Source organism: Ischnura elegans, chromosome 7 (genome assembly GCF_921293095.1).
Source record: "Ischnura elegans chromosome 7, ioIscEleg1.1, whole genome shotgun sequence".
NCBI lineage: Eukaryota > Metazoa > Arthropoda > Insecta > Odonata > Coenagrionidae > Ischnura > Ischnura elegans.
In genome coordinates this window covers 88,116,613-88,135,219 of record NC_060252.1, presented here as the reverse complement: position 1 = coordinate 88,135,219, position 18,607 = coordinate 88,116,613, and the positions used below count along the sequence as shown (strand labels likewise).

Here is an 18,607-nt window from a genome sequence, read left to right as displayed (position 1 = left end):
GCAGCATGATATTTGATATTGCAAGGAATGGCATTGAATAGTTATTAATTACACAGGTCACATCATCATGTATATAACTTTCGGTTTACGTCCTTCTTGATATCTATTATCACCGTGAAATTTGGACCACTTTGACCGTCAGCTTCACATGTGGCGACTTTCGCAAACACATTTAAATTTGCGGTGAGTGACCACACATTTAGAGGCGGACATGAGGATCCTCTTTTGTAATATTCGTGTCTGAGGACATCAATCGATGTTAGCTGGTCTTTTCGGAGCTGTAAGGCCTACACCAAACAAAATTACGATTCTGTCTAGTGTAAATTACCATTATAAAAAATTAGTGTAATAATTAGTGTAAATTATTATTAGTGATTTTGTGTAGAGTAATTAAGTGCTTTGGATAGATCCAAAGGGGCACCTTGACAATAGCCATTTCAAACGATTGGAAATTGCGTGAGAATTTTTTAATGCGTCCAATATCAATGCACCTTTATTTTTATCTAGAACATGGAAGGATATCAAGAATAATAGCGGTAGATATTTTTTCAACAAAGTGGGTAAAATAGGGAAAAGCATTTGATTTCAAGTAGATAGAAGCGGTACCTCTGGAGGGGACATAAGTGAGGAGCCAACAGCCTCGGGGCAAAACATTAAGTTACGGTGAATCAATTAACCAAGTAGGGCTCTAGCGAGCCCTTGTCCGAAATAAGGTAAGGTGATGTGGAAATAGCAACTGTCGCAATGCCAACACGTCGTTGAGGGATGCTTTCGAGTCATACATGAGGATATCAATCGATGTCAGCTGGCCTTAGTCGAAGTGAAAGGATGGCAACAAAGCACCGTATAAACGACGCGCGAAATGCTTACTGGGTGTAATTTTATTTCAGAGGAGTAAGGAAACTCAACTTTTGGGGAGAAAACCTTCCAAATGGACTGGGCAATTTTAAATATATAATAAAGTTTTATACCCTGAGGGAAGAGATTTTGGTCCTAATTGCAATAAAATATTTTACTTTTATTCTAAATATTTTTTCCTTATCTTCCTTGAAAGACCATTTATCGCGGATAAAAATGGGATCAAAATTTTCAAATACTAGTCTCAGCAAAAAAATTCTACATTTTTGAAGAGGAAAATTGTATCTTATTTCACCGTCGACTTCATAATAATTTTTATGAATACATTCATCGGTTATTGGTAATTGTTACTTTACGTCTATAGATTTTGTTAAAACTTCAAACATTCTTTCAAAAAGGCAAGTTGAGTTGAAACGATAAAATGGGCTAGAAAAAAAGAAACTATCCATGGTGAGGCTCAATGCGTAAGATTTAATGGAATTTATGGATCGTAAAATTCTACTCATTGTGTTTGCCAATGAATGTAAGAAAAAATGCCAGAGGCTCAAAAGTTGAAGAAGGTGGAGCATGAAGAGTGGAGCATGTAGGCACTCAGATAAGCGGTGTGGCTGAAAACAGTGTTATAAGGAAGAACGTCCGGCAAGTGTGGTTGAAGGAGGAAGATAACAGCGGTAACGGATTAATAGACCGAAAAGCAATGCGTCGTGATCTAACCTTTTACAATGATAATTTAAAAAACGAACTGGAGATATGGCTCGACGTGGGGCACTCAATTAATGGAAAATGAATATATTTGGCATAGTTGGATTTTCATCAATTTCGAGTGAACGAAATGGAAGGTGGAGGTAGTGTAGATTGTAAGGGGGAAGTGACTTATTTTTCTGATAACTAGGTTCTATGCACAGCTTATTTTTAATTCATTATCCCTATTAAAATTCGGTTTGTTTTCTTGATTGGATGACTTCGTGTATGAGTCGGTGTTGCAGTGGAATTTTGACTGTGCATCCCATTTCCTCGATGTATTTCTCGCCGAAAGTTCCGCAGGGGATTTCGTAAATTCTCTGGATTTGTATCTGACATCCGTCTAAAAAGTATATTTCTCGCATGTGGAATTTATGAATCGCCTCAATCTCAACCTTGCGAAGAATTTTGCTTGTTTTATTGGTTACTCCTTCATCGTAAGGTAGTGAGGCTTTCTCTCGGCTGGAGACGTCCGTAGCTGCTGATGAGTTCCTATTGTTCTTGTTCCTAATCTTTATACACTTTCAGGCCAAAATTTCCAGGTGCATCACTTGGCATACACCTGTATGCCTAATAAGAAAGCAATGATCTACATGTCCAACAGTGGAGGGAAACGTAGAGTGGAAAAAATAGAGATCTTAATGGTTTGAACACTATATTTTAAGTTAACCTATCATAGCCGGAGGATATCCAATAATATCATTATTTTAAAGAATTGATTAAGGGCTTTTTAAGAAGTATGAAGGATGTGATTATGTAATGAACTCTCACCGATGTAATACATTAGCCAAAACTTAATCATACCATTTAAAAGATGCGCTGGCTAAATGTAGGGCAATAACTGGTAATTATTTCTACAGGAGATAACTTTAATAGCACCAAAACTTCTGTGAATCATCAGCAAAATATTAGGAAGTCAAAATCAAAGAATTAGCTATAAAAAAATTGTGGCCATTCAACGCTGGAGACTCAAGATTGGTCACTTCTGAGATGTCTTAAGTTTCATTGATATGTGACCGCCAAAAATACATTAACCGTATTGAAGAAACGTACATTCAATTCCCCAGCATAATATTTTATATTTAACGAAATAGTTTGCTACTTCACCTCCACTTCAAAAATGAATTTTGGCTTTTTTTATTATTTACAAACGAAATATCCTCATGTAAATGTGTTATGAATAATTAAGTGACTTACTTACTTACTTACTTACTCCCAGGGCCATACATATCTAAGTAGATATTTGGCCGCACCAACAATCCTCTTCCATCTATCTCTATTTCCTGCGTCCTCCTCGGTCGCTCCCAATCGCTCCAGATCTACCTTCACTTGGTCCCACCACCTTCGCCTTGGTCTTCCTCTTGGCCTTCTTCCTTCAGGATTCCTCATTATAACTTGTTTTAAATGATTAGTGTCCTCTCTTCTCAAAATGTGCCCAGCCCATCTAATTCTTTTACATTTAAACTCGCACACTACATCTGGATCCTTGTATAGCTCTCTTAATTCTCTATTGTGTTTTCTCCTCCACTCTCCTCCTTCAGAGATTGGTCCATATATTTTCCTAAGGATCTTATTTTCAAAAACAATTAATTTTCTTTCTTCCTTTTTATCCAGTTTCCAAGTTTCACTTCCATATAACAGTACGGGTCTTATGATTGTTTTATATATTCTGATTTTAGTAGTGTGTGATAGTAATTTTGAGGACATGAGTTTGTTGCAGGCGTAGAAGCATCTGTTAGCCAGATTTAGCCTGTTTTGTATTTCTATTGCTTCTTTGTTTTCTCTTGAAATAAAAACGCCTAAATACTTAAAGGAGTCCACTTTTTCAAATTTGTGGTTGTCTATGTAGAGAGGATTTTGATTTCTGTTCATTTCATTTCTTGTAAAGTGTATATATTTAGTTTTTCCATCATTTACTTTTAGCCCTAGATTAGCTGTTTCTTCCATGAAAAGTTTTGTAAGCCGGCGTATGTCGTCTAAATTTACTGCTAAAATTACCACATCGTCTGCAAAAGCTAGTATATTTATTCTGGAGCCAATTGTTACGCCTTCGTCCATTTTTGCTACTTTTTGAAGAGCTTCTTCTATTGCTAAGTTGAATAGGATTGGGGATAGTCCATCACCCTGTCTTACGCCCGCCTTTATCCTGAAAGGTTCCGACACCCGTGCATTTATTCGTACTGAGCATGTGGAGTCTGTCATACTTGTTTTAGCGAGGTTTATTAGCTTTTTTGGAGTTCCGAACTTGTCCAACTTTTCCCACAGTCTCTCTCTATCAATACTGTCATATGCTTTTTGGAAATCGATAAATATTGCAAAAAAATCTTTATTAAACTCCCAGTACTTCGATATAATTTATTTGAGAATAAATATTTGATAATTAAGTGACAGTATTAATTAAGTAATTGAGCATATGACAGCATTAATTAAGTGACTAGTAACAGTAAATAGACTTGTAAATAATCGAATTAGCAAATTTATCAAAAAAAAGCTACGTTTTCATAATTAAGTTGTACTTAATACAAAAAGCCATGACATTTTATCAAATTGAAACCGCATTAGTATTATCCTCATTCACAGAAATTTTAAAGTTCCTTTTTAGCCTTTTCTCTCACTTTGAAAATTTAACTTGATTAAAATTATTTGATATGATTGCAAAGTAAATGATTACTTATACGCATTCCTAGAGCTAAAACCATTTGTAGCCAAAACGGGTTTCTGACGGAAATATAATTGAACACTCCATTCCGACGAAAAATTCAGGGTCTTATTCACTTATAAGCATAATAAAGATAATTCAAATATGTACCCATTTCAGTATGTATAAATGTATTTTTCTCGCGTTAATAAAAATATGAACTTGCTATGTGTTAGTGTAACAATTTTTTAAAATCCCTCCTAGAGTAGATTTCTCGCATACATTATCCCATACTTTAAGTTCAACACTACAGATGGTTTATAACCATAGCACCAAAACACTAAGAGATTAAATACAATCTTTGCTCGCCATAAAAAAATTCTTTATCGTTCCTCGACGGAAATAACAAAAAAATGTTTCCCTGGGCGTATTCCGGCTGGGATAAGGCTTTGTGAAGCCGATCAAAGTAAAACGCAGGGACAGTGATGGATTGCGGGGTGACCGAATTTTCGAGATTTTGCCAAGCGATACGATTTTTTATCAGACCACGGCGCGGCCAACCTAGCGGGAAGGTAAATTAAATTAGGAAAAAAACAGTTTCCGGCGAAGAAATCTGAGTAAGTTTTTGACGCCAGTCAATATATATGGCGAAGCAAGTTTGAAAAGAGTTCAAAGCTGGCGCGAAAATGTAGTCACGTGTATTTTTTTATTGTTGAAGACAGCGCCGCGGCGCCCAGCTTTTAAGGAAGTACTTATCAAATAAGGAGGAAAGTGTGCAGGTAAAAAATATTTTATACCATTTTACGAGACTTTATCTTGATTGAACATATCAAGGTCAAAGTATACTTAGGTAAAAAAAGATTTCTGCCACAAAACATATTTGCGTAAGAGTGAATGGTATTCTAGTGGTATTCTATGGTGAACGGTTGAGGCGGAAGAGGTATTTTGCGAATCAAGCCGACTGTTCCCAAGTCCAAATTTCACTTTCCTTTTCTATATCCAGTAATATCAATTACCTTTAAAACTATGATTTTATCCTCTTTCTTCTCCTTCCTCGCTTGCTTAATTTTATTCCCCCTTACACAATATTATTATCTTTTACCCGCACCAAACCCTCTGTACCCCTTCAAATTTTATCCAGTGGTTTCTTCTTCCACAGTATCTATGATTCCGTTTCTTCTCTTCCTATCAGTCCAATTCACCCACTACATATTCTTTCACACCCACATCTCGAGAGTATCCGTTTTTTCTCATCCTCACTCCTAAGCGTACAAGTTTGCGGAACACCTTACCTTCACTTATCCAGTGTAGGTCCTGAAAAGAGTGTAGGACTTTGCATCAGAAAAATAAAAAAGAAATCCCTATTAACTAGCGGCATTCTCTTTTGGGTGTACCCACGTCACAGCTCGGATAAGAGGCCAGTAGTTTTATCTCCACTCCTGAAGAAATAAGGCAACGATACATATTTTGTGCGTCGATAACCCCCTAAAACGTTGTCAATAACTAACCCTGTTAACTAACCTTTTCTTTACACTCCTATATCGATACGTCCACTGCAAAAGCGCTCAAAAATCGCCCACCGAATCAAATCCGCTCATCTAGTAGCCTTAATAGTAGATACTAGATGAGCGGACGATTGGCCAGACGATTGATTACTCTGTCTTATTATTGCTATCATAGTTGAGTAATGATGATTATAACGAAGAAATTGAAATGAAAGATTGTAGTACTTGTCCACAATATGTCGGAGGAGTCTGAATCGGTTGAACTTATATTGAAGAAAGATGCATCATGATTATTAGTTAACTATCCTAGGATTGGTTTGGTGCAGCTCTCCATTCATCTCTCCTATCCTCTAGTCTTTTCATAGTGACGTATTTCTTCTCTTATACATCATTTATAGCCTGTCCAATGTAAGTCATTCAGGGCCGTCCCTTGCCCTTCTTCCCTTCCACTTGTACTTCAACGATTGTCTTCATCAGGCCATCATGCCTCAAAATGTGGCCAACTAAGTTGCCCCGTCTTCTGCTTAAGTTTTTAGAAGACTTCTCTTTTCTCCCACTCTTCTTAGCACTCTCTCGCTGCTTCCACGGTCAATATATTTCATCTCCATCATTATTTTGTAGCACCACATTTCGAATGACTTCTCTCTTGACTTCTCTGCTGCTGTCATCGTTCCAGAAAGTCAAAGGAAGATGCAATAAACTGTATTTTGGCGTTAGTTGATGGAGTAAAAATAGAATAGTACGCATACATTTTGAAATTTCCATGACATCTGTAAAGGTTGAACCTCCCCCCCCCCCCCCAGCGTGGCTCCATCACCTCCGTTCTATACACTTCCTCCATTCCCACTGCCTGTTACCCTGCCGAAACTTCCGCTTTAAATTTTCATCAGGGCCTCACTTTCCCCACTCCTCCATATCCCCCTTCCCCACACCCACAATTCCCACCTTCGACTCCACACCCCAGACAACCTCTTCTCTAAACTTCCGCCCAGAGCCACACACAGTGTCCCACTTACTTGCCTCGGAGGCCATGCAAATGGAATAATGTCTGTCTACGAGGCTTCCTCCCGACTCTTCCCACTTCCCAACACCGACAGACTTTTCCGCTTTGCCTGTCACCTTTCCGCACAAGACGAGAATAACCCCCCCCCCCCCCCCCCCGCCGTTTCTAAAGCCACCCCACCTCGCTTCACCTCTTGACTCCGCTGCATAAATTCTTCGCGCCGATCCCATCTCTCCGAAAATCTTTCCGGCTAATCACGGATCCTTTCCTCGACCTCGGGTTAACTTCTTGTACGTACCTACCAACTCTCGCGCGCGCTCACGGGGATAAAAGTCCTTTAAACTCGCCTCATTTCGCTTCTTTCCGAGTCACCCACGGTGTCGCGTCGTTTCGTAGGACTGCCGCCGCCCCACGGTTACCTTCCTTTTCCCAAAGCGCGCTCTCTCCTAATCCCATTTGAATTACATCCGCCGTCTAGCTACTGCGGAGGCCTAAATAGTGCATTTTCCCACCCGCAGTGTTTCCTCCCATGACGAACCGCGGAGCCATCTTTATCAAGTCAAACACGTTTTCCTTCGTCACCTCCGCTCACTAGGCATCCCGAGCGCCTCGAATGTTCATCACGCATCCCATTTGCGTCACCTCAAGGTGTGCACTTCGGAATAAATATGGAAAGAGACAATTTTCGGATTCTGAGCAAGCGACCGAGATAAAATTGGCAAAATCAAGATCGCGTGATGGGCCTGATGAGACACATCATCTGGTTATGACTATATTTATCGTTCGTTTTTACGTTGCGAAATTTTAATTTCTATCGCATTTAATTCTCACAAAGACAGAAAAATAAGAGTAATTTAATAGAATATGTTTTTAACTTTTATAAAAACTATTATGACCATTAAATTTAATGACTCTTTTCATTTTTCACTATAATGCACGAAGAAAAGGCGAGAGGGTTATGGAGGAGTGTAAAAAAAAGAGTGTAGTTAAGGGTTGAAACCCTTTCGGATAGAATTGCATAAATAATAATTATATTTAAAGAATCTTAGCTTGCCAAACGCAATCCAGTATTATGAGCCAGAATTTGGGTTGCTACTGCCTGAATAATTTACGAGAAAACTGCTGATGGAACATTCAAGAAGTATACATGAAGCTAGAGTCCTTGAGTCAAAACTACTTCACTTTCTACTACACGGATCATGGGCACCAATTAAAACATTTTGTTCAATTTCGCGCGGCTAATTTTATCTAGAGGCCCTAGATTACCATTTTTAGTTTATTTCACCTCCACTTTTTAAGACCTATCTTTTTACTTATTTCTTTTGAAAACATGTACGCCAAATTATTCAGTCATTGCATAAGAACAATTTACACGTCCTTGGCGGAATTTCATTTGTCATTCAAGAACTACTACCTGAATTAATCGTCAGCCGTTTAAAGCGAGAGTCAGAGCTAGATACGCAAGATAATAGTAACTCGCTAACTGACTCTGTTCAATGGATTGAAAGAAAATTTTCAAGCGAATAGATCCCGCGTCATAATTTTATTTTATTTTAGTCACCCAGAAAAAAAGTAAAATGATGACCACCTAATAGCCCGGTCAAATTAGCCCAAATAAAGGGGGTACCCTTGCATAAATTGCCAACAAGCTAAAAATTTCCAGGAACGCTAGGAATACCACTTTAATGAAATCCAGAAAAGTCCCCATCGATCCCGTGTGTGCAAAAATTTTTATTCAAGGCCAAAGGTCACAAAAATGGGTTTTTTGGATTTTTCGGCCAAACGGTTAGTTTTACGATAAAAATTGGCCATTTTAAAATTGTAGAGCAGTTAATTTTCTACAAAATTGTCATTACACTTTTTTCTCTAGAATTTATCATTTCTGAGATAGAGCCATTCGAAATAACCCGTTACTGTATTCTCAGTAATATGCAAACTATATTATTGCGCTCTCTGAACATTATTGGACACGCAACACGCGTATTGCTCGAATGGCTCTAACTGAGAAATGACAAATCTTAGAGAAAAAGGTAAAGCGGCAATTTTGTAGAAAATTAACTGCTCTACAATTTTAAACTGGCCAATTTTTATCGTAAAACTAACCGTTTGGCCGAAAAATCCAAAAAACCTATTTTTGTGACCTTTGGCCTTGAATAAAAATTTTTGCACACACTGGATCGATGGGGACTTTTCAGGATTTCATTAGAGTGGTATTCCTAACGTTCCTGGAAATTTTCAGCTTGTTGGCAATTTATGCAAGGGTCAATGTCTATTTTGACCGGGGTATAAGTAGACTTCTAGACTGAGGAGGATGAAGCAGAACGTTGTCTGTATGTCAAATTTGATACTTTACTTTTAAAATATTTTCTCAGATGGGGTATTTTGTTAATTTGAGATGCAAGAAAATGTTTAACTGTGTCTACCCTGAACATATCAACGTGATAGCATTAGTAATCCGTCATCAAAAAAAGACCAACTAAGGAAAAGGTTGTGCCTGGAGTGCATAGAGAAACTCACCTCAGCGGGGAACGCGTACCCGTTGACCGTGTGTTCGGATCCCGCGTCGTCCCTCAGCCCGAAGTGCACGTGGATCTCGTGGAACTGGTATCGGTAGGAGAGGGGACCGCCAGTGATGTTCACGTGTCGCGTCGTCGTGTTGTCCACGGTAAACACCACGCTGTGTCCTGTGTTGGTGATCAGCCCATGGATCTGCATGGTAGTTGAAGTCCACAGGTAGCAATGCAGGTAGGGAAGGATAAAAATTATACCTTTAGAGGAATAACCACTTCCAGAGAACCTGTCTATTTTCCCAGCTAATACCTCGTTTAAAACTTTTTTTTAACGTTTAAAGCGGTTTCAGGGTACACAAAGTACAGTAGGTATATTAAAAATTTTAACTTTTCAAACTTAAAAATTTTACCTCGTCATTCTCTAAGATTTTTACTTTTAGGCATTGGCAGTTATCAACAGAAATGCTACTCTACAAACCCTGAAAATTCTAAGATAACAACATAGGCATAAAAACGAGGGATTCGTGAAAAAAACTGCACACTTCTGGTCGAGAGAGCGCGAAACGGAAGAAAATACAGCCATTTTCCTAGGAAAATATTCTGCAGGAAAAATCAAGCATCCTAAAAAAATATATATATACACGGAAGTAAGAAATTTTCGCCGAAAAATTCACGTGACTTGATGGAGAATCGAAGGTTTACCAACCTTTTCAGGGGCCCGTCATGTCACCATTTACGTTGTCAATGTTTATTTCTGTGAATAGTGGTATACCTGACCGGAAATCGGGATGCCATGATTCAAATACAAGGCAGTTACTCAATTAATCTTTACGAAACAGATTTAAAACCCTGGTATTTGCAAACCTAAATTGAATATTTTTTAAATAATAGCATATCTTTACCCGCTTGGATAACTGCGCACAGAGCATCATGTTTGTGGAGCGTTTCAAACTCGCATGAATAATAACTATGACAGATTTTCGATTATCGTATTAAGGGATTCAAGATTGATATACACATAGTATATGTAATTCGGTCTATCAAAAATAATTACCTAAACATTTTGTGAGGTAAATCTGGTAGCATGTTGATTTGCTACAGTCTTGCTAATTTCTAAAATGTTATGAATACATATTTACTTCATTCAGGTTAAAAGTACTAAAATGATGCTATTTTTTCCAGAAGGAAATGTAAAGCCGTAAAAGAAAGCGTGGTTTGCATCAAATTTCTGTTAATTAACTTTGGTAAATTTAATAGTCTTATCTTGGCCCTTGTATGTCAATATACCATATGTTAGTATTGTAGCAACGTCAAATGATATAACCTACTTACCCTGTATTTGTCTATGTGCAAGAGTCGGAGATTTGGGTCATATAACAGCTTGCTGGGCTCCAAATTCACTGGTGACTGGCGCCGTCCCTTGTTGCATAGCGACCACTCAGGGTTGATAAGGCCCCAGAAAGCCGGACCTGATGATGTAAGAAAATCATAATTTAGCATCAGGAAACCATCGAGGCTTTAAAATTGAAGTAGAAATATATACAGTGGAACTTGGTTATAACGTCATCAAAGGGACCAGAAGATTTTTAACGTTATATCCGAGTGACGTTATAAAAAAAGCAGCCTTTAATCTGAGTGAGAGGACAAAGTAAAGACGCAAATGTTCTGCTATGTACAACACTGTTTATTGAAATGTACTCGTACATTGGAATATGTATAGTAAAAAAACGTTAGTAAAAAATGATATTCACAATTAAATATTTTATAGCCTAAAAAAAACCTTACTTTACTGTCCAAAAAAATCTGTGATCTTCTCTTGAACGGTCCTTTCAGAAACATAAATTCTCTCCGTTGTGCAACAAACGTCTTGAAGCGCGCTGAGTGTTGAAGCAGTGCAGCAGTGAAGCACTTTTGCAACTTAAGAATCGCAAAATTTTTGACGCCATACCCGATCGTCGCAATATTTGTCGACGATATAAACGGGTTTTCGTACAACATAAAATGTTCAATTTTGGCTGGTCTGTATAAAATGTGACGTTAAACCCGAGTTGACGTTACAGCCGATGCCGTTATAACCAAGTTCCACTGTATATGGAAAAAATACGATTGGGCAACAGCTATTCAGAATGCATAATTTCTTTACCTCCAAGTATTTTAGGAATGTTGTTTTTACTCCCAATGAATTGCTTTCACGTGAAAGGACTGTAAAATTTACTCTCTTTATATAACAGAATCACATATTAAGAAAGCACTCCTAGCTTTTTGATATTCAGTATTTATATAATTTATTTATATTTTATTCGTATTAATTATATTTTATTTAATTATATTTTTTACTCTATGATTTCCACAAAAATTTCAATTGGATTTCATACTGAGAAAACATCTTTGTTTTGAAAAAACTTCTAGATGACAAAAGGTAGGAAAAAAGTGTAGGAAATATGATATAAAATGCAAATCGATTCCAGCATCAAACAGAATAACTATTTCATATTTGCCTACTTCCTATTTTACAATTGTTAAAATGAAGATTCTGTTTAACTCCCAAAGTTGTCAGTATTTGCTAAGGACACCCCCATTTTGTATCTCACTTCGAATTACGTTAAATCATCCATTAAAATTCAATGAGAATATGAGTGACAATACTCCAATTCCAAGTTTTATATTCAGTCAGCCTTCTCGTAGAGTGGATTATTTATGGCAGTACCAATTTCTCATTTTAATCAGAAGTGAATGTCAATACCCATTAAGCTATTTTACCTTTTACTTTCGCTTGGCGATTTTTGACACAAGCAAATAAGTGCATATTCTATCTAAAGCTAGTAAAAAATTAGAAATAACAACGTTAAATCTGCCTAAAATTACGACTAACCTCATAATTCGTTAACACACGCTACACATTACATCTTTGCAATCAATTTTGCGGCAACGCTAACTTTCTCAAAATTTGGGCAGATATTCGGTTTAAAAATCGACTTTTACATCAGCTCCACATCCTTTTCAAGAAAAATCACGATTGCCACAATCATTTCCTCCTCTGAAATGAGTTTTCAGCCGTTTCGAATTCTCCTCAGCACCACGTCATTACGGCACGGGTTTAAAAGGCCGTAAAAACAAGAGTGGGCCATTAACGTCCAAACACCGAAGTACTCCTCAAGTGTTCGGCACGGGGACCACTTTTCTCACCTTCTTCTGCCGCTATCTCCACCGAGGGTTTGAGAAATAACACCCATCAAGATGAAGGTAACTTCATTTCCCAATCTGCTACCGAGTCATTTACTTGGCTGGCACCAGAGGTTACGCTAAAAAATTTGACATAAGGCGTGAACGCCTTTCCGTATGCGGTGCATGAAATGAAGGGTGGATAAAGCGCCAGGTATTTTTTGTTTTTGGTGAAGGAGGAGAAAAGACTGTCCATTCAAGTATTCACGCGGCTATCAATCAGTCAGCAACGTCACAGGTGCGTTCTTATCAGTCCTAAAGAAATCTCCGTCGAAAACGATGAAACATCGGATATTTTAACACCAAGCCGTGTAAAACTCCATAAGCATTATCAAGTACCCCCTTTAGCTTACAAACCTTACCATATGAAAAATTCTCATATTAGACCTTATAAAGTATAGGCAGTACGAAAAAGAGCAATTCTTGATTATCATAGTGGGAAGCACATATTGAGCCCAGGTAAGACGTGAGAAAAAAAAAACAAACTATTCATCGCTTCTTTGAGACTAAATTGAAAATATTGTATTTTGATAATCGGATAAATGCTTGAATACTCCTCAAAAAACTGATTACATAATTCCCATCGATTTTCGACAAGTTTACTTAGTGGAAGTTCGTGGTAACAAGATGGAATCAACCGTAGTAATTTTCCAAACTTATTTAGTTATCTCAACCGCATATTAGAAACGTTGAAAACGGTTGAGATAAATACGTAAGTATTCAAAGCTACTTCGGCTGTTTCAGTCTTTATTACATAAGTACTGGTGCGAGTACTTAAGTACTCAACTGGATACTTCAGTACCTTCTAAAATTTATTGCAATAAATTGTAGAATACGATATCCATCCAAGTAACCAATTGGTAACCTCTACGGGTGACATATTATTGGTTTAATGTGCCTGGCTGGCTACACCTGATAATACCTATATGTAATTTAAAGAAAAGAATTTAAGGTGAGCATATTTCGTGAAATTTGACTGATTTTGACCCATCATATGTAGATAACGTGCGGGCAAAAGAATAAATTAATTGCTGCACGTCATGTAAAAATGACTTGAGAGTGCTCAAGCGAAGCTTCAACTTCTTAGCTCGGTAAAACGTTTACGAGATTTTGAACTGCTTTTCCGACTTTAGCCCACAGCACTGCGATCAATGTGGAACAAAAGATGATCGTAATGCGAGACCACGCTTGGCATGCGTGTCATATTTACGTAACGTCGCATGCGACCACGGGGGACGTGACCGAATTGATCACGAGAAACACGCAATTACGCGCTTCCTCTTTCTTAAGGCAATATTATCTGCATTGCAACCGCGATAAATCTAGAGAGAGAGAGAGAGAGAGAGAGAGAGAGAAAAAATATAATCAACCTCTGAGGCAATAGTGACCAACATGCTGTAAGTGGTCTCCATAATGGGTTAAAGTCTGAACGAGCGAAGGTGTGAAATTTTCCTGCTCGTGACGCGATCATCTCAATCATGTTAGTGGTGTTGGGGGACAGAGAACGGGGACAAGTAACGTTGAACGATGAGAGTAAATCAAAAAGATGACTACAATTTGGTAACAATCAGAGGCCTTTAAAACTTAACCCTTGATTGTTCTAGACAGTTGACATGCTACATGCGAAGAGGTCCTTTTCCCGCCACGCATCTACGAATTTAACTCTATGCTCTAATGCTTTTTCCCTATTCTATGCTCTTTGCTGAAAAATATCTACCACAATCATTTATGATATCCTTCCATGTTCAAGATTAAAATCGAAGTGCATTGAAATTGGAGCTTCAAAGCACTGCAGGAACAAGTGACTTTGTACGCAGTCACGCGCACGGGTGCAAAGTTAAATGTACCAAAGGATGAAGTTCGCCATGAAAAAATATTTGACTTAGGCGGGCTCCGAACCTGGATCATCCTCGCGGAACTTCGGGATGTTCGGTAAAACCCATCCCGGCTTGGTGGTAGAACACACCTGACCGGCAATCGGGAGATCCGGGTTCGAATCCCGCCTAAGTCAAATATTTTTTCATAGCGAACTTCATACTTTGGTGTATTACACACTTCAAAATTACACTCGCATTTCCTAATCTTTTGAAACGGCTACTGTCAAGTAGCCAGGTTTATAGTTCCACAAAATACTACTCAACATTGATTGATATCCGCAGCCATCCTCGATATCATCTAAATATGTTGCCACTTTCCGCGCATTTTAATCTGCCTGGTATGGCATGAAATTGGGCCTCCTCTAAGCAGTCTCCTTGCCCTTGGCAAGAGCCATAAACTTTGCGCAGATTCTAAACACGCTCTTGCTTATTATTCCCCATCGAGGAAAGCCTCCGCAGCGGGGACGACTATCTCTCTCTACTTCGGTGGTCAAATGCACCCATCCCACTTCCAGAGAGCCATTCGACCTCTCACGCCAGTCTCTCAACACAAAATCCTACTGAGGAAGTAAATAATATCTTCCCCCTCCCACCCAGTCATCAACCCCGCATGCCCCCTTATCCAACCTGTCCCCGTCTCCCTCCTTATCTCCCTTCCTCCTCTTTCTTCTTTGCTCCACCTTCTACGCGATCCTTTTTACAGAGATCATTTATTTCATTGAGAGGTTCGATCCTAAAATAGCGAACGAGAACGTAAAGCCGAGTTTATGGCGTCAACTACAGAAGTTGACTCTTAACAGCTTTTACAGGACTGATATAGGCGATGAACTCTTAACAATAGTATTGAGTATAATATGTGAAAAACAAGTTAATTTTCTTCGAATTCGGCTTCAAATAGGTAAAATTTGAAGTAGTAGTACATGAATCCATACATTTTGGATGTACGTCAGTTGCATTCACTCGACATTTGTAGATAATTCTCACCCGTCACAAAACCATAAAAATCATCAGATAATCTTTAAACTTCGTCAAATAGTCTTGAATAATAAGCTCATCATTGGTTATGGGCAAAATGAGGTTAGTGTTCGTGATTTCTTCTACATAGGTGTTTTTCTCGAGAAAAGAGTTTTCGCAAAATACTAAACTTTTGACCTCGGGAGGCAGTGGTTAAAAGTACCCCTTTTAGAAAAATATTTTGGATCTGTGAGACCTTGATACGAGTTGGCTACTTTCTCGCACTAACCAAATTTGATCATTAAAAAAAGTAAATTTTCTGCCCACCATATGAAAATTGTTTTCAAGTGCATTTCTTTCGCTTGATTTTATATTTCCATTCACTCACAAAATGGTGACAAAATTTTAAAAAGCATCATTTTATATGAAATAAGGTTTGTTGCATCTTAAACCAAGTTATTTTTAAAATCAATTTTGTATTTTATTTTCGGAGTAATATATTTCTGCTAAGACATACGTATCACAAGAATAACCAATATAATTTTGCGTATCTTAACGTGTAATTTCCTCTAAAAATATCAAGAAAAATCCAGCTCTTGAAAAAAAGGGAAGCTATGCATTAGAGTGGAATTAGATAAATATAATCACCACTGATCAGTGATCAATCAATCTTAAGACTGGATTGACGCTGGTGTCCACTCAATTTTCCTATTACAAAATCTTTCACACCTACTTATTTCTTCTCTTTCACACCCTTCTTTGCCAGCTCCATATTTATATATGAGGCCTTCTTTTGTAATTATTACCATCCATTTTTACCTTGATGACTGTTTTCATCGGGCCCTCATGCTTCAAGATATGGCCGATCGAGTTGTGCCAAGAGAATTCTTTAAATAATAAGAGGAGAAGACGGGACAGCTTAGTCGGCCACATAATGAGGCATGATTGCCTGATGAAAACAATCGTAGAAGGACAGGAGGAAGGAAAGAAGGGCAAGCGACGGCCCCGGGTGAGTTACATAGGAAAGGTTAAAAAGGATGTAAAAGAGAAGAATTACGTCACAATAAAAAGACTAGCTTATCGGAGAGCGCAATGGAGACATCAATCTTAGGATTGTTGTCCAATGATGATGATGACCCTTTATCTACAAAATTGTGTGAGTTATTGAACGTACAAGCTGAAACATTTTGCCTCAAAAATATAGAAAAAAATAGCAAAAAATGCAAATGAAACAGAAATGCATAATCAAGAGACTGAGCATGTACAAATACACAGTGTTCGGCCATAGAATCAACATCTGCATCTAATAATTAAGAGTTACAATACATTTTTATTGTAGTGAATAGCGGAAAGAAATCAGGGAATGAATGGGGGACAGTAATGCTATGATTCTTCAAAAGTGTTGTTGAAGGGTTGTCGGACGAGAAATAGAGGAACTATCGCTAGCACTGTCTTTTTCTATGGCATAAAATTCATTTTTTTCCCTTAAATATCAAATTCATACATGTTTATCAAGCATGGGTCCGACAGAGCCAAATTTAGATGAATACATTTTTTAAGGAAATAAGACATCTACTTCGCCTACTGAATCAAGTTTCGAAGAAATTCAGAAAGAATTATTGAACTGCTGAGCTACTGGAAATAAAACGAGAGATTAATATGGATGCATCGCGAAACAAGACCATTTCGTACCCGCGCTGGTAGTCGATAGTGCGGCACGAGTGGATGTGCAATCCTCCTCTCCTAGTTTTCACGTCAGAACATTTCTTCCGATCGGTCATCCCCGTCTGCAATTTTGCCTACCGCCCTTGACCACGATAGTAAATTTTTTATCACTAGGAGGAGGCTCGTTGCCCTTTCCCTCGTTTGCCGGACTGTAACTCGACAGTAAACGTCGTCCTCTGGAAAGAAAAGAACATCGACCAACGGCCCCCGAAGCTAGCGGTCGTTACATGCTCCCGACGGGGCGCACGCCAAAGATTGAGAGTTTATGCAGCCTAATGCGAGGTTGTCGAGTGGAGACTCGCAATTTCAATGTGTTTGCGGATCCAGAAGTGCCCCCTCCGACGAAAGAACAAACGCGTAAAATAGCCCTTGAAACGTCTCGTCGAATAATTTACCATATCAATTATGGCGTAAAGTTGCGAGAAACTGCATGTTCCTTATGAATGCCCCTCAACCTTACTCCGCGAGAGCAGAATGGACAGCGAGAACAACTAGTCTCGGCGTTGCAATTTCCTCCCATTAGACGGGAGAACTGGAATTAAGCACGGTAAAAGAGCGGTACTAGAATATGTGACTAGGATCATTAAAAAAATATGCCTTTAAAATTCGAGAACAATTCGAATTCGAGGCGTCTCATTTCTTTTTTAAATTACCGTTTCTTTCGTAATATTTTTTCATAAATGGTACTTTGCTTTATTTATAATTTTTTTATCATGGGAATGACTTAGTTTATGTGAAGATTATTCGATACGAAAAATGGTTAGTTGTAGGACTTGAGAACATTCAGTTTCTATACTAATATCTTTTCGTTAGTGGTATTTTACTTTAGTTTTTAAAATTTGCTTAGCATAAGATTTGGTTCCCGTTACGGGAGTTTTTTCTACACAAAACATGGTTTGTTGTGGGATTTGAGGTCATTAAGAGACAGTCTTACGCTACAAAGCTGCAAATATGTTTTATGATCACAAGGTTTTTATTCATTATCGATTCTGACTTAATTTTACTCATGGCTTCATCATAACCACATTAAACTGAAGGGCAACTAAACCCATAAAAATTGAAACTAGAATTATCTATGAATCTAAGTAAATAGACGTGAATTCGATTCCAAAATTCGAGTAGCTCTTTTTTTTGCTGATCCCGACTTTATCCACTCAAGCGTCTGGCTTCTCATATCATCCTTATACACAGACATTACTTGTGTGTTAAGCGTCACTCCGGTAGATTTACTGTGAATGAATGTATTTTAAACTGTGAATCCAATAAAAGATATCATACGTACTTTTTATGTTTTCTTAATTTATCACGTGCCCTACTCAGTTCGAAGGGAATTAACGCAGCAACAATTTAAAAGTTTTAAGCACTCGACAAGTGAAACATATGTATAAGAAGATATCAATTCAGTGAGACTTAATTCAATCTCTCCCCAATTATGAAAAACTAATCAACCCAGAAAAATATAAGACTCAGATGTCTGCGGCAGTCCGAATGCACATGAGTTTTCCGCGATACTGAAGTTATGCATCGTTGTACCTCAGCTCCGGGAGTTTTCAATGGAGCGATCTTTATTTTCG

At 38.1% G+C, this 18,607-nt stretch overlaps 1 protein-coding gene across 1 annotated transcript in view; it reads right to left on the bottom strand.

Moving 5' to 3' along the window:
• Positions 1-18,607, bottom strand: part of LOC124162370 (carbonic anhydrase-related protein 10-like) — a 629,252-nt gene that overhangs the window by 73,004 nt on the left and 537,641 nt on the right. Inside the window, exons 3-4 of the mRNA XM_046538883.1 lie at positions 10,588-10,724; positions 9,263-9,454 (exon numbers count right to left, since the gene is read on the bottom strand). Of these exons, the coding sequence (XP_046394839.1) occupies positions 9,263-9,454; positions 10,588-10,724 (329 nt within the window). The remainder of the gene's footprint in view (positions 1-9,262; positions 9,455-10,587; positions 10,725-18,607) is intronic.